The sequence below is a fragment of the Podarcis raffonei genome, chromosome 6, assembly GCF_027172205.1.
Source record: "Podarcis raffonei isolate rPodRaf1 chromosome 6, rPodRaf1.pri, whole genome shotgun sequence".
Lineage (NCBI taxonomy): Eukaryota > Metazoa > Chordata > Lepidosauria > Squamata > Lacertidae > Podarcis > Podarcis raffonei.
Window position 1 is genome coordinate 3,069,199 of NC_070607.1, and position 21,425 is coordinate 3,090,623.

The window sequence follows — 21,425 nt, forward strand, 5'->3', positions numbered from 1 at the left end:
ATTCTAGGACAATCGGTTAGGAGGGGAGGAAATTCATATGAATATGAAATTATTTCCTCAGATCATGCTCTGATGTCAGCAGAGCAAAAATATGTGCCACATAGCATTGGAGCTGCCTGCTTTTCATCTGCAAAAGAAAAAAAAAAAACATAGGCCCAACTGTTTCTGGAGTAAGAGAGAGACTATGAATTAGACAGGAAGAAACATACTTGTTTGGCTCCACTGAATGCCAACTGCTTTTTGTAACTTTGCACATAAAATATAATATTTCTTCTACATTATCTGCCGATGAGAGAATGCCATAAGTCAACCTTGCCAGATCATTCAAGTTTGCCAATATCCAATACTTTTTTAAAAAAGAGCAATCCTTGCTATGAAGTTCCAGAGGGTTCTCAGAAATGTTTTATTAAATACAATGGCTTTTTTTCAAACAATTCTGAATGACTAAAAATGCCAAGTTTCTTAAAAACATTTTCTGCCCTGCAAACTCAAAATTACCATTCCTCTTTTCTTCTTAGACTTTGAATTTTAACACTTTTTAAGCCCAATTGTATGCTTAGAATAACAGTCACTGCATACAGGGTGACTTTCTTCCAGAAAGTAGAAAGCTGTAAAACAAGATGGTATAGGACGCGGGGAGGGGCAGAACTACTAGGACAAGCCCTCAAAAATATCTGATTTCCCCCCAACTGCAGCCCTCCTGCTGCCTGCCCAAAGTTGGATAAACAAGGTTTGGGAGGGAGGCATGAGGGTTCTGACAGGGCCCTAGAGTTCTCCTTCCTCCTTCCCAAAGCCTATTTAGCATTTTCCAGCTTTGGAAAGATGAAAGGGCTCTAGGACCCTGCCAGAGCCTGGCACTTTCTTCCCAAAGCCTGGTGCCTTACTTATCTAGCTTGGCAGGAGGTGTCAAATTTTGTCCTTGCTCCTCCACCCACCACACAACAAGGCAGTGTGTGGCCCGCCAGTTCTGTGTCAAAGTACTCTTGCGGCCCACGGTATGAGACACTGGACCACCCTGTACTGGAACATGTGGGTGGACTGGACCGACTTGACTCTGAACGTAGAATGCATCATTTTATTTGGGCTCAAGGAAAACATTCTCCCTTAAGCAAAAAGAAACTGCAGTTACTTCTTGTGGTTTATTTGGAGGAAATAAAGCATGTGCCTAGGTTCAGACAACAGGACAAGCCAGATTCTGAACAGCAGACATCAGCACACTGCTTGCGCACATCTATTTATTTATTTATTTATTTCCCGCCCATCTGACTGGGTTGCCCCAGCCATTCTGGGTGGCTTCCAGCTTATATAAAAACATAGTAAAACATTAACCTTAAAAATTTGACCAAGCTGCAGGAGGCAGTGGAAGACAGGAGTGCCTGGCGTGCTCTGATCCATGGGGTCACGAAGAGTCCGACACGACTAAACAACTAACCCACAACAACAAACCTTAAAAAGCTTCCCTATAGAGGGCTACCTTCAGATGTCTCCTAAAGATATATTATTACTCATCTCCATGACATCTGATTGGAGGGCATTCCACAGGGTGGGCACCACCACCAAGAAGGCCCTCTGCCTGGTTCCCTGTAACTTCACTTCTCACAGTGAGGGAACTGCCAGAAGGCCCTCAGAACTGGACCTCAGTGCCAAGGCTGAACAATGGGGGTGGAGACGCTCCTTCAGGTATACTATTTAGGGCTTTAAAGGTCAACACCAACACTTTGAATTGTGCTCGGAAACATACTGGGAGCCAATGCTATATGATCTCGGCAGCTGTTCTCAGTTACCAGTCTAGCTGCCGCATTCTGGATTAGTTGTAGTTTCTGAGTCACCTTCAAATGTAGCCCCATGTAGAGTGCATTGTAGTAGTCCAAGCAGAAGATAACCAGAGCACGCCCCACTCTGGCAAGACAGTGCGCAGGCAATTAGGGTCTCAGCCAGCATACCAGATGGAGCTGGTAGACAGCCGCTCTGGGCACAGAATTAACCTGTAACTCCATGGACAGTTTGAGTCCAAAATGACACTCAGGCTGTGCTCCAGGGGCACAGTTGCTCCATTCAGGACCAGGGAGTCCCCAACACCTGCCTGTTCTCTGTTCCTTAGAAACAATACTTCTGAATTGTTGGGATCCAACCTCAATCTATTAGCCGCCATCCATCCTCCATTTGCTTCCAGACACTCACACAGGAACATTCACTGTTTTAAGTGGTTCCGACTGAAATGAGAGGTAGGGCTGACTATCATCTGCTACTAATGAACACCCACCCCAAACCCTGAGGATTTCTCCCAGCAGCTTCATATAGATGTTGAAGAGCATGGGGGAGAGGACCGAGCCCTGAGGTACCTGACAAGTGTGTGGCTAGAGTAGAGGTGTATTGAATCAAAAGCCCAAAATTCACCAGGTAAGGAACTGCAGAGGTGGTGGCAGTGTTGACTGACTGCCAGTATCCACAGCAGAGATAGCCAATTGGTGACTCAGATTCGAGCCCTGACAGCACTAACAAATAATTCAATCAAGATTGTGGGAGAAGGTTTGCCCCATTTTCATTCCTAAGGAAAAAACATATTTATAAGTTCTAAGAGATAAAGATAACTATTTCATACTTTAACATAGCATCTTTTATTGCAATTTTAAAAATAAAATGACCCAGCTAAGCCAATGCACACATGATCCATAACCAGGAAGTTCATACCGTTAGGTGGCTGGCTCTGAATTATATAGAGATCAAATGGAGCAACTACCCATTGGCACAACAGCCTAGTTCTCAAGGAGGGCATAAAACTGTCTGGGCTGTACTACTACTTGCACTGAAAGCGGAGACTTGCATCACTGAAGGCTCTATCATAAGAAATAAAATCCCACCACATAGAATATTGGTCATCAGGGGAAGATTCTCACCTAGCGTTCACATTTGCTGGCAAGATTGTTCATGGAATTATTATTTTTGGGGGGGGGGTGCTTGTTCTCTTATTTTTGATAGAAAGGAACATTTATATGTTGTGGGCTGATATCCTCTTTAAGAGCTAGGCCAAAACATAGAGAAGCTCCAAAAATACCAGCAACTGCTGTTCTTAGTAATATCCATTCTGTGCACTGAACAAAATTAGTTCATGTTAAAAAAAAAAAAAGACTCTTAAGTTACAAGGCATCTAACGAATGGGAGAATGTCTAAGGGGTCCAAACTCCTGACTTTGGATGGGCTTGTATAACATTTTAGGCAACATTGGAAAGTCCTGATCAGTGTCTAGTTCTGAAGGAAACATAATCTGCATAGCAAACTATTAGCTCATTTTTACACCCATTTTGCCTGGACTGTTTTTCTAAGGAAGATTTCAGTGAAGGGAAGTCTTTGAAGCTCCTGGAGGTAAACAATATCAACCATGGGACCCATTACTTCACACTCTGCCACTTCTTTTCCTACTGTCCCCTTAGATCAAATTGTCTCCAGTCTGCTCCATATGCATTCTGCTACCTCAATCCCTTCATGCTATTCCATGCTGATTTTAGCAAAAATGTATGTTCCTGTTCTACCCATATGAGCTAATAATGTTGGAAGACACAGGTGGAGTTTGACTAAGGTGAGACCAGATTAATGTCTCTCTCACCCAAGTTGTGTTTGCTTAAGCACACACACATACACTCCTGCTTAGCAAAGCAGGCTCCAATGCTCTCTGGAAGACTGGAGTTTCTTCAATTAAAGCATCCCTTAAAGCCATGGTTTTCAAACTGTCTTCTGATGAAAAGGGGAGGGGTACTTTCATGTTACTGAAGTGGGTAGGTACTCTGGGGGGTTGCTGTGCAGTAACATTTATGCAATCTCTAATCAAACTCTAAATTACATTTCAAGAATCCAATTAAGTTTCCATCAAGTTCATACATACAACATTCTTCCATCAGCAGCAAGGTCATATTAATTCCAATTCTTAAATAAATGTCAGAAGAAAGCATGCAAATTGTGCCGCCCTCCCCCCGCAAAAAGAAAGGTGTAGATGGTTTTGGCAAACTTTTTTTTAAAAAAAAAATTGAAACGAGCTATGCATATTAGAGAGTGAGGGTGTAACGGACAGCAGAGCCAGCCTAGCAGAGCCGACGTCTGGTGAGCCAGCCCCCCTCAACTCCCACCAGAGCTACAGAGTCAACTAGCCACAGAGGAGGGTGGAACAGCACTTTGGGGGGAGGAATAAAGGGGGCCGTTTCTGAGAGAGAGTGTTAGATAGGGCTGGATTTAAGATGAGAGATAGGGTTTGTTTTTGAGAAGGTGCAAAGGTTCAGGTTAGGAAACAGGGTTTGATTGGGAGTGAGATAAGGAGAACTGGTTCTGAGTGAAGTGAAACATGCACCCTGAGGAGACTATCCATAGCGAGAGGATAGGGAGACCGGGTTGACAGTCTGGGAAAGGAATACGGACAGGAGTGTCTTGAGAGGGCTGAGTCTGAGCCGGGAGAGGGAGATCCTGGGGGGATGACAGCCTCCCTGGGTGTCCGTCTAGCCAGGAGGGGAGAGTTCTTCTAGGTCCAGAAGACTCCCAGCCCAGTCCCAGGGGTTGAAGGGGACCCTCATTTAGAAGACCTCCGGGGTGGGATGGCTAAGAGAGTGGGCAACGGAGGAGAAGCTGTGAAGGAAACGGCGTCGTGTTGAAAGTATTCAATGGTAATATCTCAGTGACAGAAACTGAGTTGAGCATTTTACTCTCTGTTCTAGAAACCTGAACATCTACCACCTGAAGCACAACAACTGATTTTTAGTAACTAAAGTTCAATAAGAGCTGCGCCTATAGTGTTGTGTTTAAGCCTGAGTTAGTTAAAGTGAGCAAGTTAACTTCTACCATTTTTGTTTAATAAAACTTTTCTTGTTTGTTTATTTTCTGCTTGAGACTCCAATCATTAAGTTTTCCCTCACACAAGTCCCCCACGAGATGATCTGTGGTAAATTGTGGGTGCACTATATTTAATGGGGGCAGTTAGCAGGGGTGGATCCGCCGCCTTATTAATGGGTGGTATTAAGTGGTGGCTATAGAGACAAACACTGCAGGACCTACACTTACTGGAATACAGTTATGAGGAGATCAGTAATGGAGAACAAGATTCTCTAGAAGACAGATCTCTCATCACTACTGAACTCTCTTTGCAATAGGCAACAGCTGGATGGAGAGGGCATCATTCATGTGAGGTAGTGGTGAGGTTCAATAGGCTTGGCCATTGCACTGAAATGTTTCCTGCAAACATGCAAGGGTTCATCTGCAGACCAAATGAGGTCAGAAGGGTAGAGCATTTGAAAACCATTGCCTTAAAAGCAGTTAAGCAATTATGCCATCTGCTGGAAGGCAGTGGTGTAACCACACAATGCAACTTGAATGTGGTTTAATTAACTCTTATGCACTTTTACCCCTTTTTTCCCAGAGTATGGCCACTGTTGCATGCTGACAGCTGCTAGGAGCCACAGCTGAGAGCTGAATGCAGGGTGGGGACCAAAGGTGGACAAAATATCATAGAAGGAGCATGATGTGTCACCCACCAGAGGTACAACCCCTTCCCTAACACTCTGGGAAATGGATTTGACTGGCCAGGTGAGGGTAGCCAATGGGTCTCAAACCCTTGGCAAGTTAAGGATTTCCCCTGCATGCAAAGATAAGCTCTGGCAGATTGTGCAGATGAGACCAGTAGTGGGTCCCAAAGTCAAGAAGGCAGTTTCTGCACATGCTGCAGAGGGAAGTGAGGGACAGATGGGGCGACCAGACAGTCATACTGCAGCTTTAGAGGTCAGTCAATGAGGCTGCATCTGAACCCATAAAACTCTTGACCTGAGCCTAACTCTTCAGTCTAAACAACTCATTTATGAGGTGCACATGCACTGCTTACAGGATGACTTCCTGCCTTGTCTCACTCTCTCCAGGCCACCAGCACAGACAACTAGTCAACATTGCTTAGAATGGAAGTAAGCCTAAAGGTATTTTCAAGAACACCGGAACTAGCACAAAATGGAGTTTAATATTGCTGTGTTTATTCTTCCTGGGACTGCACTGTCTATTCATTAGAAAAAAAGCTTTTACAGATTTCTTGATGGACAGGACAGCAGGGATCCATCTGTGCAATGGAAAACTGGGTGCATGCCTAATTGTTCTGATATAAAGGCCTGGATGTGGTAATTTATGTGCTCGCATCTTCTTGTCCCCACAAGGCACAGTTCTCCTCTTTTCCCCTGGAAAAATTGTTAATTGTGAAGAGGTCCATAGGAAGAGGGAAAATTTCACCCTCTGCTGCTTAGCCAAAGCCTAATTCTTCCCAAACAAGCCTATAAAACAGTTTCACTATCACGACTAAATAATATAAATGGATCCCTGCCTCTTCTTCCCACTGAAGAACCACAGGAGATGCAGTTTTTGGAAGAGATTAGAAATGATGGCATCCCTTAAAATGATTATCAAGATTTCTTGGAGGGGGGCATTATACCCTCCAAATTTGCAATGGATTCCTCTATACGTTCTGCATTGAACCATAACACACTTACCCTACGGAATGATACCACATAGAATGTATCTCCCCTTCTGTGAATTGCTTCAAACAAATCTTGGTAGTTTTGTGGAGAAGCATAATAAACTTGTAGCTCATTCCCCGAGTTCCTGCTGAAATACATGAGAAGAAAATGCTAGAGCGAAGAAGAATTGCATGCACAGGACACTATAATGAAGCACAGGACCTTATTTAATAATGTGCTTAAAAATTTGTAGTGGCTTGTTACTGGGCCAGGTTTAAGGTTCTTGTATTAATTTACAAGGTCCTTAACAATTTGAGTCCAGGATATCTTAAGGATCACCTGGTAACTTGTATCTCTGCCTGATCACTCAGGTCTTTGAGGGAGTCTCCGTTAGGGCTCAGATGCATGACTCATAACTACTAGAAGCCAGGCATTCAGGGTCATAGGCTCAAGCCTGTAGAATTCCCTCCCAATTGAGATTATACAGGCACTTCCTTCTTGAACTCCCAGCACATGACAAAGACTTTCTTATTGCAGAAGGCATTTGAAGGCAGTGTTTCTGTCTGGTTTCATGAATAATTTTTACAGTGGAACCTTGGTTTTTGAATGTAATCCGTTCAACTTCCGAAATATTCCAAAACCAAAAATCAATACAGAAGCCTCAATACAATAGGGAAATTCAAAATGGAAGCCGCCTCAGAAGTTCGACTTCCGAGGTGCATTTACTTCTGGGTTTACGGCGTTCGGGTTGTGAAATGTCTGTCAACGGAGACATTAAAAAACCGAGGTTCCACTGAATTTTTTTATTCTCTGTATTTTTTATTTTTATGCATATCACTTACAAATGCTAATGATTAAGCAGTATATAAATGCCATAAATAAATAAATAAATAAATAAATAAATAAATACATACATACTATCTGAAACACACATGCTCAGTTTTATAAAATTCACTCCTGCAAATTCATGGTGATAGACACAATATTAATTTCCTGCAAAAAGGAGTTGGAAAAATTGTGGAGGACAAATCAACTAACAGATAGCTCCCAATTAGAAGAAGCCTCTCTTAATGATTCTCAGAAGACAATGGATGAAAGCTAAATTCGAGGGGAACTGCCAGTCTTGCCAGCCAGGACGCCTGCAGCAAAACAACTATCATTTCAAGTTTCAGTGGTCCTTTACAAGTAGGATTTAGTTTGGATTTTTTTTTTTTTATTGCTGCACTAGGGCAAGGGAGACCAAGGAATTTTCTTCTCTAGGGAAAATGTTAGAACTTGCATCCAATGGAAGAGTAATGCCATCAAAATATTACAAAGGAAGATCCCATCTTCACTCACCCAACACTGTTGTCTGTGTATGGAAGAGCCATCAGCTCAGAATTCGATTTTTCTCCTGAAGCATTCTGGGGTGGAGAGACAGTGTGATTACACAGAGAGAAATTACTCTTCACTCAACTGAACGTGATCTTTTTGCGGTGTGCATGCAATGGGCCAATCTATTTTTAAAAAACTTCTGTGGAGGTTGTATATATGAACATGGAATCCCAGTTAATTTTCTGGCTCATTAAATACTATAAAATATAAAATCATCTTCAGTAATCAGGTACATAGATGTAAGAATTATCAGGGTCATAATCCAACTGAGTCAGAGTACATCTATTGAAATCAATAAACTTAAGTGCACTGATTTCAATGGGCCTACTCTGTGTATGACTTAGCTGGATATCACCATAGTTTGCTCTGTCTTTTATGCATTTAGACAGCTTTTATACAAACACCCTACAGTATCCTTTTTCCTTTTTCATATATCCTTTTTCATAGGACTTATTTTATCTATTTTATTTCTTGAATTTATACACCGCTCTATACCCGAAGGGCAGTTCACAGAACAAAATCAGAATATAAAAACCACAAAATACATAATCAAAATAAAAACAAGAACCAAATAGCCCCCCGCCCAACTTTAAAGGGCATAGGATGTCAATTAAATCAACCAAAGGCCTGGTTAAAAAGGAACGTTTTTGTCTGGTGCCTAAAGGTATATAATGAAGGTGCCAGGCGAACTTCCCTGGGGACAGCATTCCACAGACAGGAAGCCACTACAGAGAAGGCCTGTTCTTGTGTTGCCACCCTCCGAACCTCTCAAGGAGGAGGCACACAAAGAAGGGCCTCAGAAGATGATCTCAGGGTCCGGGTAGGTTGATATGGAAAGAGGCAGTCCTTGAGGTACTGTACTCCTGAGCCATTTAAGGCTTTATAGGTCAAAGCCAGCACTTTGAATTGGGCCAGTGCAGTCGGACCAGGATCGGTGCAATATGCTCAAACCATCTTGCTCTGGTGAGCTGCCTGGCCGTTGAATTCTGCACCAGCTGAAGTTTCCAAGCCATCTTCAGAATCAGCCATATGTATAAAGCATTGCAGTAATCCAGCCTAGAGGTTACCAGAGCATAGACAACAGTAGTTAGGCTATCCCTGTCCAGATAGGGGTGTGGCTGGGCTACCAACTGAAGCTGATGGAAGGCACTCTGGGCCACTTCCTAGTTCATCTCTCCAAGACATTCTAAGCAAACCTTGATTGGCTGCATATCCTGATATTCTACCCATTTGCATCCCAAGTCTTCCTTTATATGATGTTATCTGCTGCTCATATGTCAACTCCTACTTGTAGGTTAGTTTGAACATTGTATCCTCTTAAGATATTTTCCAAAACTATTTTCCACTCTTCTCTTATCTGTAACTTGTCTTTGTTTCTCAATTTTGCAGTCACAGTTACTAATTTTGTATATTCTATCAATTTATTCTGCCAGATTTCTTTAGTGGGTATCTCTTTTTCTTTCCATTTTTTCGCGTATACTATTCTGTATGGATCATTTCCCAATACTCTCTAGCATATTTACATGGCTGCCACATGTGCATCAGGGTTCCTTCTACCTCGTGGTACTTCCAGCATAAATTAGATGATTTCCTGTGCATTTTCACCAATTTGCTGGGTTTCAAGTACCACTGGTACATCAACTTTTGTAAGTTTTCCTTAATAAGATACCAGACAGAGAAATTCATGGTCTCACCCCCACCAATTTCTCTCAAGCAGACATTTTGTATATTGTAATCAATGTCTATAGCCCATTTAGTCATTGTTGCCTTTACCATCTCATCTTTGATCTCCCACTCCAATAGCAGTTTTTAATGGATATCACCACAGTTTTCTTTTAGGAACATTGAAGGTACAACGCTTTGTGCACAGAAATATTCATAGGGGTGCTTTACACAACTAATCCTTTAAAACAATTAATGCTTGAAACTTTTTTTTTTTGGTATCAAATTATTTGGGCTACAGGGAAACTATAGCATATAATCCAAGCAATCAACATGACGCAGAACTTCAGACATCATCCTGACTTGGCCACAGTACTCCTTGCTCTGGTAACTTCCACACTGGATTATCACAGTGCAGTCCACGTGGCGCTGCCCTTGAAGACGACTCAGAAACTTCAACTAGTTGAAAATGCAGCAGCCAGATTACTGGCTGGGGTTGCCTTTACAGCTGTTCTAAAAGAACTGCATTGATGGCAGTTCGTTTCCAGGACCAATTCAAGATGGTCATGTTAGTGCTCAAACCCCTAAATAACTTAAGCCCCAAATATCTGAAAGGCCACCTCCTACCCTACAGAGCCTCCCAGGTATTATGACCAGCAGAGGAGGCCTTCTTGGTAGTTCCATCTCCCTCAGAGTGGCAGCCCAGGATAGGGCATTCTCTGTTGTAATCCCCCTCCCCAGAGAGATGTGTCTGATTTCTTCGCTATGCAGCTTTCAGAGAATGAAGACGCGCCTCTTTACCCTGGCCTTTGGCACCTGAGATGTGTGCTTTCAGGACCCACCCAATTCCTGTGAATGTAATAGGCTTAAATATTTTAAATTATGTATTTTAAATAGTGTAATCTGCCCTGAGACCTACTGGTGAAGGGCAGGTAACAAATTTAATCATGACTGCTGTATCATCAAATCAGATTACAGGAGTGACAACTGCATCGTATAAATAAAGCATAAATTAAGCCTAAAATGTTTGAATATAATATGTTTGTTTGGGAAGGCAACTGGAAGCACCAGGGCCCAATCCACTCCCGAGGAGCTTCCATTCTGTTCCTCAGTCCAGCTCCTGATCCCAATAATTCCTACATTTTGTTGGCCATCTCAACCACTTTCTTGCACAAGGTAACAAGCAGCAGCATAAACATACCTGGATGGGCTGAGCTTTTTGCTGCTGACTATTTAACATCCTTGATTTTGTCCTTTCTTCTTCATGTCTATGAACCCAGCCTCGCAGCTCATGCCTCAACCTGTAAAAGGCAATACTACAGTTATCTTTTTATTGAGAAACAAACATATGCTGGAGGGAGGGTCATTATAAACCTCTCTACAACCGATAAAGATATTGAAAAGTCAGACAAAAAGCTGTTTTTGACACTGATATAGAGAGTCTCAATAATGACCTGGGTTAATTCCAATAATTCCAATTCACTGACCACAGTTGTTTTATGAGTAATTCAGCCATTGGAAAATGTTACACTTTCAGTAACACAGGTGCTTCATGCTTTTCCACATCTGCAGTTTTCAGATCTGGGCAGCTCAGAGAAATAGCCATAAGACAATAACGGAACAAGGAAACATTCTGAAAATTCAAAAACTAATATTGAGTAATAGCAATATTGATTTGAGGTTTGGATCTTGATCTGTATCTTTATTGGGGTTACAGAGTTGTCTGTCTTCAGAGTGACAGTGTGATTTATCCTTGTGGAAAATACAAAGATGTTTAGGTGTAGAAAGGGCTGAAAACTCCAACACTCTGCATGCCGAAGTGATTGCCACCAAAGAGAACTTTGAAAGAAAGGATCCTTAGGGGTACAAGACACAGAGGTTTGAATGGAGGTCTCTGAAGAGCTGTGAGGACTGAGTGTAAATTTCAGGTGGGAAAGCGAAGTGCCACTGGTGGGTGTTGACGTACCAAAACCCTTGAGAAAGTGTTTCACTAACCAGCCCTGGGATAAGGGAGGCCTACCAGTAGCACTCAGAATGGAGGAAATGGATGAGACGTGTCTTTTGAGAGTATTAGGCCTTAAGCCTTTCTGTAGTCCACGTTGGAGATACTGAAGAATGTCTGGAATCAATATCTTGTGAGGTTGCAGGCCGGATTCTGAGCACCAAGATGTAAAGGCCATCCATGTAAAGACATTTTGTAGAAGGGCATCTGAAGGCTAGGATCACTGAAACAACTGTGTAGTCTAAACTGTGGCACTTTAGGTTGCGGCACTCAAATGCCAGTCAGTTTCACCCACTGAGGAGACAGGTATAGTAGTGGACCTTGTCACAGCAATGTTGGAGAGAGAGGTAGAAGGAACAGCGGAGTGATTGACAGGGCTTGAAGTTCTGTCATTCATGGCCTGCAAGGCTAAAAGGGAGCAGCTAGAACTAATTCTGCCTTCTCTTTTCTGACCTTGCGAAGAACATGTGGTAAGATTGATTGAGGGGGGGAAGGTGTAAGGCAGGCCCCGTGGCCATGGATCTATCAGTGCACCCCAAGCCTCCTCCTGAGGGTCCTGAAACCTTGAAAATAACGGAGCAGCTGTCAATTCACCTTGGTCACAAACAGGTCCACTTGGAGGGGATCAGAGATAGCCTCTGATTTTCACCAAATAAACACTCAACTCCATTTGCCACACCGTGGACTGGGAGTGGGGAAGAACAGAAGCTACACTCTCTCTCCTTGTCACAGCTGCTGACGAGGAGGACAAGGGCGAGGGGCTGGCACTCTGCTGCTGCCAAAGTGAACCGGGAGGCAGTCAGGCAGGGCTCAATTTCAAAGGCAAATAGAAGGCGGCAGGCAGGGACTTCATAGGAACACTCACTCAGTTGCTGGTGTAAAAACAGCGAACTGGGAGGAGGTGGCCAAGTCATTTTTAAATCAAGGCAGGAGAATGCAAATGCCATACCAGCAGTCACACAAGTAGCACACACACCAAAATGAAAGAAATACAGTTGTGATCCCAGAAAAATGGTGGCAGCCGCTGAGGCTACTGAGGGAAAGAAAAAGAGGGTGCCGATAGAGGGCCGCCATGCCTGAATGCAGGAATGGCTATTGGCGATGTGGCAAGGGCACCAGTTCTGGAAAATTTATCAGTGTAAGTAAACAACTAAGGAATAAAAGAAGGGTGGCAAATAAGCAGAACAACCAAGTGTAAAGAGCAATGGAAAGGGGGTTTTTGTGTGTGGAAAAAACAACAAGGTGCAGACTGTCTGCATCTAGACAAGAGGGAAAACTGAGGGAGTCCAGCCTACTTCCCACAAGCCTTTGCTCCTGGTCTAGTGTCTCACGACAGAGTGAACACCCATTCCATTGGATACGACACCCCGTAAACTGAAATAAAGCTTAACCTGGAAGGACTGTTGTATAAAGGGTACAAATTAGCTCCACAAAATGGGAGTAAAGAAAACAGGACACCATTGGTGGCTATGGTAGTCACAGAGGAAGAGAAGACAGAAATTGATCTAAATGAGACACTGAGAGTTGTGCAAGCAGAAATAGAAGCAAATAAGCAAGTGTCAGCACAACTTTCTAATAACATTATGGAACAGTCTAAGAGAGCCATTTCTGTAGAGGGAACTTTGAAAAGAAATCTAAACTAAAAGCTTTGGCAGTGCGCACCTGGAAAAACTTTGCATAGCCACTAGTTACAAGTCCTTGGGCTTATCAGACACGAAACACCACCATCCTGACTGAGCAGGTTCCTTACCTGAGTGACTCTGTGCGATTGATCATTGGCTGGCAAGGTGGGGGAGAAATGTATATTATTGGTTCCTCCGTAACTACCATCAACGCTTTATTATTCGAAACTGAATGTTTATACCTAGAAGGGGGGAATACAAAGCCTTAGATATTTGTTCAAAGGAGACATACCTTGAAGAAAAGAAATGTGAAGATTGTGTATCTATCTATCTATCTATCTATCTATCTATCTATCTATCTATCATCTATGCTGTTTAGTTTATCCTTTATAGGATAATTTTATTTTGTATTCCTTTGAATATTTTTTTATAGGCTGCATGCCTGTATAATAAATTGATTTCAAACATGAAACATCAAAAATACAAAGCCATATAACAAAACAAGGCTGCTGAAACCATCTGTGGAAAGAAGAGCTGCCTCAGTTTTAGATCCCACATGTGTGAGGTGGCTGACTTATCTTGGAAGACAAAGAGTTGTTCAACACACGACGTCCGATGGAATTCATCTCAACACCACCACCCATACTTCAGGACACAAATATGTCCCAGGAGAAAAGCAAACAAGTGCATCTAAGCTGTTATTGCAATGAGGGGATGGACTACACTATCCTCATTTAAAAACAAGCAAACTGCAAAAAAGATAACGTCACCCCAAATTTGTCTCAATAACTCAAGTGGCCAAAATAAAGACATGCATAATCTGAAACTGATTTTAATTGTTTTTACGTATGGAAGAGTTTTTAATTGTTTTATATATGGAACTGCATAATTGCTTTGTGAAATTGCTTAAATAGATTTTTATGGGATGCAATTAATAAATGGAACTAAAAGCAACCAATGGGCAAGTTTCAATTGCCAAAAATTATTCTGTTTTGCTCAAAGAATCTAGGACATTTTGTCCAGGATGGGAAAGAAAGTGTGGGAAATAACACTTAGGGACAAAGATGGGGGCTGGGTTCTCTGGCTAGACCATTCTGTGGCTTCAGAGGGAAACTGTAAATGCAGTATACTTTCCAGATTAAATATTTTTTTGTGCTAGGGTTGTGCAGTGGCAAGTGTAAAACATGAATCAGGTGCAGTGCATTAACTGGAGAGGAGGGGAAAGGGTTCTACAGCTCTCAACAGAGCTGCTCCCCCCTGCAAAAAGAAAAAAAGAATAGGAAATACCAGAAAATGTAGATTTCAAGCAAGGAGCCACTCTTTGTATATTAAGCGTGTTAGGTGTGTGTATTAAGTATATTTAATGTATATTATATATTAAATCTGCATTTGCATCCTGCATTTGCAGATTTCCAAAGAATAGCAAGGAGAGACAAGAAGGCCTTCTTAAACGAGCAATGCAAACAAATAGAGGAAAACAACAGAATAGGAAGAACCAGAGATCTGTTCAAGAAAATTGGAGATATGAAAGGAACATTTCGTACAAAGATTACCATAATAAAGGACAAAAGTGGTAAGGACCTAACAGAAGCAGAAGACATCAAGAAGAGGTGGCAAGAATACACAGAGGAATTATACCAGAAAGATATGGATGTCTCGTACACCCCAGGTAGTGTGGTTGCTGACCTTGAGCCAGACATCCTGGAAAGTGAAGTCAAATGGGCCTTAGAAAGCACTGCAAATAACAAGGCCAGTGGAAGTGATGGTATTCCAGCTGAACTATTTAAAATTTTAAAAGATGATGCTGTTAAGGTGCTACACTCAATATGCCAGCAAATTTGGAAAACTCAGCAGTGGCCAGAAGATTGGAGAAGATCAGTCTACATCCCAATCCCAAAGAAGGGCAGTGCCAAAGAATGCTCCAACTACCGCACAATTGCACTCATTTCACACGCTAGCAAGGTTATGCTTAAAATTCTACAAGGAAGGCTCAAACAGTATGTGGATCGAGAACTCCCAGAAGTGCAAGCTGGATTTAGAAGAGGCAGAGGAACCAGAGACCAAATTGCAAACATGCGCTGGATTATGGAGAAAGCTAGAGAGTTCCAGAAAGACATCTACTTCTGCTTCATTGACTATGCAAAAGCCTTTGACTGTGTCGACCACAGCAAACTATGGCAAGTTCTTAAAGAAATGGGAGTGCCTGATCACCTCATCTGTCTCCTGAGAAATCTCTATGTGGGACAAGAAGCTACAGTTAGAACTGGATATGGAACAACTGATTGGTTCAAAATTGGGAAAGGCGTACGACAAGGCTGTATTTTGTCTCCCTGCTTATTTAATTTATACGCAGAATACATCATGCGAAAGGCTGGGCTGGATGAATCCCAAGCTGGAATTAAGATTGCCGGAAGAAATATCAACAACCTCAGATATGCAGATGACACAACCTTGATGGCAGAAAGTGAGGAGGAATTAAAGAACCTTTTAATGAGGGTGAAAGAGGAGAGCGCAAAATATGGTCTGAGGCTCAACATCAAAAAAACGAAGATCATGGCCACTGGTCCCATCACCTCCTGGCAAATAGAAGGGGAAGAAATGGAGGCAGTGAGAGATTTTACTTTCTTGGGCTCCATGATCACTGCAGATGGTGACAGCAGCCACGAAATTAAAAGACGCCTGCTTCTTGGGAGAAGGGCAATGACAGGCCTAGACAGCATCTTGAGAAGTAGAGATGTCACCTTGCCAACAAAGGTCCGTATAGTTAAAGCCATGGTTTTCCCAGTAGTGATGTATGGAAGTGAGAGCTGGACCATAAAGAAGGCTGATCGCCGAAGAATTGATGCTTTTGAATTATGGTGCTGGAGAAGACTCTTGAGAGTCCCATGGACTGCAAGAAGATCAAACGCATCCATTCTTAATGAAATCAGCCCTGAGTGCTCACTGGAAGGACTGATCGTGAAGCTGAGGCTCCAGTACTTTGGCCACCTCATGAGAAGAGAAGACTCCCTGGAGAAGACACTGATGCTGGGAAAGATGGAGGGCACAAGGAGAAGGGGGCGACAGAGGATGAGATGGTTGGATAGTGTTCTCGAAGCCACAAACATGAGTCTGACCAAACTGCGGGAGGTAGTGGAGGACAGAGGTGCCTGGCGTGCTCTGGTCCATGGGGTCACGAAGAGTCGGACACGACTAAACGACTAAACAACAACAACATATATTAAATAGTAATTGTATATAAAACAAACATTAAATATACATTGATGGAGATACAGTCATACCTCATGTTACGGATGCTTCAGGTTACATCTTTTCAGATTGCGTCCCACGGCAACCCGGAAGTACAGTGGTACCTCGCAAGACGAATGCCTCGTAAGACAAAAAACTCGCAAGACGAAAGAGTTTTTCATTTTTTGAGTTGCTTCACAAGACGAATTTCCCTATGGGCTTGCTTCGCAAGACGAAAACGTCTTGCAAGTTTGTTTCCTTTTTCTTAAAACCGTTAATAGCTAGGGAATCCGTGCTTCGCAAGACGAAAAATTCGCAAGACGAAAAAACTCGCAGAACAAATTAATTTCGTCTTGCGAGGTACCACTGTACCGGAAAGGGTTACTTCCGGGTTTTGCCGCTCGCACACAAGCGCTAAATCGTGCTTCACACATGTGCACAAGCACCAAACCACAACGCGCACCTGCGCAGACACGGCGCTTCAGGTTGCGCTCTTTTCAGGTTGCGAACTGGCCTCCAGAACAGATCCCGTTTGCAACCAGAGGTACCACTGTACATAATTAAATAAAAATGCTCAGTAAAGGGTATTTTCATTCTTGTCCTACAGTATTGTTAGGCATGTAACTCCAGGACTGCAACGGTCATGTCACTGCCCACAATAGGGAATACACCTGTCTCCTTCTCCATCAAGGCCTGCACCATTATTTTCATCTAAGTTACATTGCTACTTTGAGACAGTGCTCACATGCTCAACCAAATGACCTACCCCTGTACATTTCAAAGAAAAACCCTAAGGAATAGCTATCCGACTACTCCCTTCCAGTGCAGCAGATGCTAACCGTTTTGAATGCTGTTTGTTTTGAACAGTTAGGCCCATGGAATGGGGGTGGTGAGGGAGAGAAACAGTAGTCATAATGGTTTAAAAGTAGATTAGGAAGTCATCATCCTAAAGCTGGCACTTGAAAAAAAAAGGAATGAAAGTTAGGGTGGAAGAACTGCAAGATACCAAATAGGAGGCCTTAAATATGGCAAACGGGACGAGCCACAAGGTGGGCAGTCAGGATGCAGGAGAACTAGCCGGATGGAGGTCTCACAAATGCTCAGTTTGGAGAGTGAGGTGAGGAGTGTATGGTGCCTGGCTGCAGATTAGAGCTGAGAAGAGGCCATTAAATGTGTCCAGAAAACGGTTCCTGGAACCTTGGGAAGCAGTCTCAGCGGAATGGAATGTGAAAAAGACAAACTGGAGAGGGTGGAGGGCAGGGGAGAAAAGAGAGGCAGCAGGTGTAAATGAAATAAAACCAGGCCAGGCCAACCAACGCTCAGAGAGGCAAGACAGATGAGGTAACGACAACATCAGGAAGGAAAGGGCTGGGCAGGAGCGAAGGCCAAACAAAATGCCACCTCCATCAGCATCATGACCCTCTGTCTCTGTGATCTAAGATGCAGGCAAGACAGCAGATGCAGGACCCAAAAAGGTCAGGAATCCATGGCATAACTTTCCTTCTCCAAGCTCCTCTCCAAATGGTATTTATTCTGCAGAGCTCAAGCAGACACACAGCTAGCACTCCTTTAAGCGATTGTGCCTATAGAATCTTTCTTGCAAAGACATTACAAAGCTTCTTGTCTTGCTGCCTGCTTTCCAAAACATTCTCAGCTATTCATGCTTTCGGCACATCTGTGGCTGGCTATTAAAAAAAATGCTGGAAAGGAAAGGCTCCAATAGGATGGAACAACCTATTAGCTGAAAAAGCCAAAACTTCAATCTGGAGATGATTAAGTGCACATCTCATCTATTGCCTAAAGTAAACCTCTGTAACAAGCCAACAAGAGCATTAGCAGAGAAGAAGGCAAATGCTTTTCAGGCTATACATGGAGCAGGCAGAAGCCACAGGCTCACTTGGGGCATCAGGACCAAATGCACACAGACAGAAACAGACCAAGAAGAGATGCAAACATATCCTTGAAATGCTCAGACAGCCAGACACAGGAAGGAACCTTGTCTTGAACTGCTGGGAGTGGGGCAGGGCAAGAGAAATGCTGAAAGCAGAATTTTATAAAGAACTAGATAATCTGACTATAATAAGTATTTATTTTTATTATTTAATTTATTACCCACTCTTTACCCTAAGATCCTGGGGCGGGTTACAACATTATAGCACAATATTAAAAATAGTTTAAAATAAGTTACAATTACAGAAATAAGGCGGGTTAAAGTTTCTAAAAGCAGACTTTTCTGTAAAAGGTGTTTTCGCCTGGCAAAATAACTATGCATTAGTTGTGAGAAAGAGAACTTGAGAAAGTTACAAATGTGTGTAAATCAAGGTGCAACCACTGGCCAAATGAAAAGAGACATTGTATTTATTCATTTCTATCCCACCTTTCCTCCGAGGAGCTCAAGGTTAGAGAGGAAGGCTGAGAGAGTGACGGAGTGACCTGAGGTCCCAGAGTGAACTTCATGGCTGAGTGGGGATTTGAACCCTGGTCTCCCAGGTCTTAGTCCAACGCTCTAACCACTACACTTCACTGGCTCTGATATCTACAATTCCCCAACTTAATAATTTTCAAAGGATTTTATCTGTGTGGGTGCTGTTTATTGACTTGGATGCTAAGATGGAGCCGAACACACCCAAGCATACCACCTCTCTCTATAGCAGGCCCTCATGGCCCACAGCTGGGACCTAGCCTGCTCAGCCACCTGGGGCTGTGTACACTCAAGCTTCAGGGTCCTCCTCAGGCACAGAAGTGTGAGGGGAAATGGTTTAACAAAGACTGCCAAACAGTATGAAGCCTCTGGATTGGTCAAACCTAGCATAAAATACGATGAGTTTGGCCTTCTACCACTGCCTGGTCAAAGAAGTCGCTTCTACCTACTGCTTTTCAGGTTCAAGTCCTCAACTCTAGTTCCAGTAGCAGAGAGCAGGAAATCAAGGTGTAGTGTGTGTGTGTGATCCCGATTCCAGATTTTGGGACAGTTCTTCACAATCCCAGACTTGCCTTGACATGACAAGGACTTCTCAAACTACAATTTTGAGAACTGAATTCCTTTTCATGCCTATTGTTTCATGCCAGAGCTATAAAGTGTGTCAATCTGCCCTGTGCAGAAGGAAAACTAACCTGCCCGCAAATGCCTTTCCAACTTTACTCCTAGAGGTTGCCGCAATGTTTGGAGCACACATTTTCCAGATGGAGGCTACAGCTGAAGGAGCTATTTGAAATTGGGGCTATTTTTTGGAGGTTTTTCTCTGAACAAAATGTATGTTGATCCAATACCCCAGAACAGCAGACCCAGATGGTCAAAGACATTTTTCAGCAATACTAGAGAGATTCATAATGGAAAAACATCAAGTTGCATGAAAATGAGCTGGAACAGTGTATGCCCTGGAAGGCTGTAGGCTAAAGACAGAAACCAGGATAGAACGTGCTTCACAAAAGCACATATGAGCTAAAAACTAGGAGAGGGGCCTCTGCTGGCATCTACATACCCTTCTAAGAAATGAAGCATCTCTTACACTGAAGCTGAAAGGGGAAAGATGAGCAGCATGCTTTCTGCAAACAGAATAGCTCTTGAGCCCCAAAGCACTGGAGCAAAAAGCTACTGCTACAATCAACAATACTATTTCAGATTATTATTTGGTGTCAGCACACAGGATGCAGCCAGACATTGAACCCTGTTAGAGACACAGAAAGCTGGTTTGTGCCGATTTAACATGAAAAGTGGAAAGCAATTTTGTTCAGAAATGCAGCTCTTCACCCCACATACACTCAAACACATTCAACTGGCCAAAAATAACCAAGAGCACTGACTGGCCATGTGTCCCATTCGCCAGGTCAAACCCTGTTCTCTATCAAATGAACGTGGCTTAAACCCCACACCCCTATTAAATTAGTCTGGATTCTGGTCTTGCTTTTCCCCTGTTCCCCTGACACTTGCTTCTCCAATTCATGCCTATATTTTGCTAAGTTCTTCTACTTCCATGCCCCTTTCAAGCCCAATTCCTATCTTGGCTCTTCTCCCGCACTGTTGGCCCATCTGCTCTCACTTCCAGTGTCAAGCACCCAGACCACCACCATCTACAACCTGAAGTTTGTTTCCAGCTTTGATCTTTCTGCCTGGTCTTGGCCAGATTCAGATGTACATTGAACTGCATATGGAGATCAAATCAGGACAAAGATAATCTGGTAGTTATCTGTGATATATTATCCTAATAAATGAGCCTGTCATAATTTCTGCATTTTGCACCCACAGTATATTTTTTTACAGGCAGTCTCACAAAGAGAGCATTACAGGAGTCCAACCTGGATGTGACCAAGACAAACATTAGCATGGCAGGTTCAGTGTCAAGCTCCCTCCAAAAGCATGCTTCCAACACAGGCCATGCCCCTCTCAACAAAGAATAGCAGAGGAGTCTTGCCACACTGAACACCAGAGGTGCTCAAAGGGCTATACACTTCTCAGCTCTGACTTGGGATGAAGTGGGGTTCAGTACTGGTCCTTGTCACACTACCTTAAGAAAAACTGCAGGGGCAAGGCCCTGACCGCCTTCACAGCTCAAAGATGAGAAGGGGGTGGGATGAGGCCATTATGTCAGCTGCAGAAGTGCTTGGGAAGCACAGTGCCTCACTATTTTCCAAGCCCAAAATATAATATACACCCACCATCACTGAACACAATCATGGACCCTGGGTCCAAGGGAAATTGTTAAGCACCGTAACCCCACCCATTTGCTGCCTGTGTATGTATAAGGTGCTGGAAACAGGAAGCCAAGATAATGTATGCTTTAATACTCACCCATCATTATTCCTGCCATCTGTTTCCTGAGGTACACTTGCAGAGAATTCAAGAAGGTGCCTGCTCTGGTGGGCAGAACTACCACGAAGTTCAGTAGAGCTGGGGCCCCATTCAAGCACACTGAAAGCAAAAGATAAAGCTGTGAGTTTCAGGAGTGAACCACAGCCAGATTCCCCCATTCATTTACCTATACTATAGCTTAGCTGAACCTAGGCCTGGAACATTTGAGTTGGTTCACTATTCAGATTTGGCGACTCCTTAGCCAAGGCAGATCT

General features: G+C 43.1%; 1 protein-coding gene across 3 annotated transcripts in view; it reads right to left on the reverse strand.

The window, feature by feature from the left end:
* ATF6 (activating transcription factor 6) overlaps positions 1–21,425 on the reverse strand; it is an 82,004-nt gene that overhangs the window by 43,429 nt on the left and 17,150 nt on the right. For 2 of the 3 annotated variants that reach the window (XM_053391202.1, XM_053391204.1), the window contains 5 exons: positions 21,151–21,270; positions 13,262–13,375; positions 10,711–10,810; positions 7,812–7,876; positions 6,507–6,621 (listed from right to left, as the gene is read on the reverse strand). In XM_053391202.1, coding sequence (XP_053247177.1) covers positions 6,507–6,621; positions 7,812–7,876; positions 10,711–10,810; positions 13,262–13,375; positions 21,151–21,270 — 514 coding nt within the window. The remainder of the gene's footprint in view (positions 1–6,506; positions 6,622–7,811; positions 7,877–10,710; positions 10,811–13,261; positions 13,376–21,150; positions 21,271–21,425) is intronic. The other variant, XM_053391203.1, reaches the window with a different exon arrangement.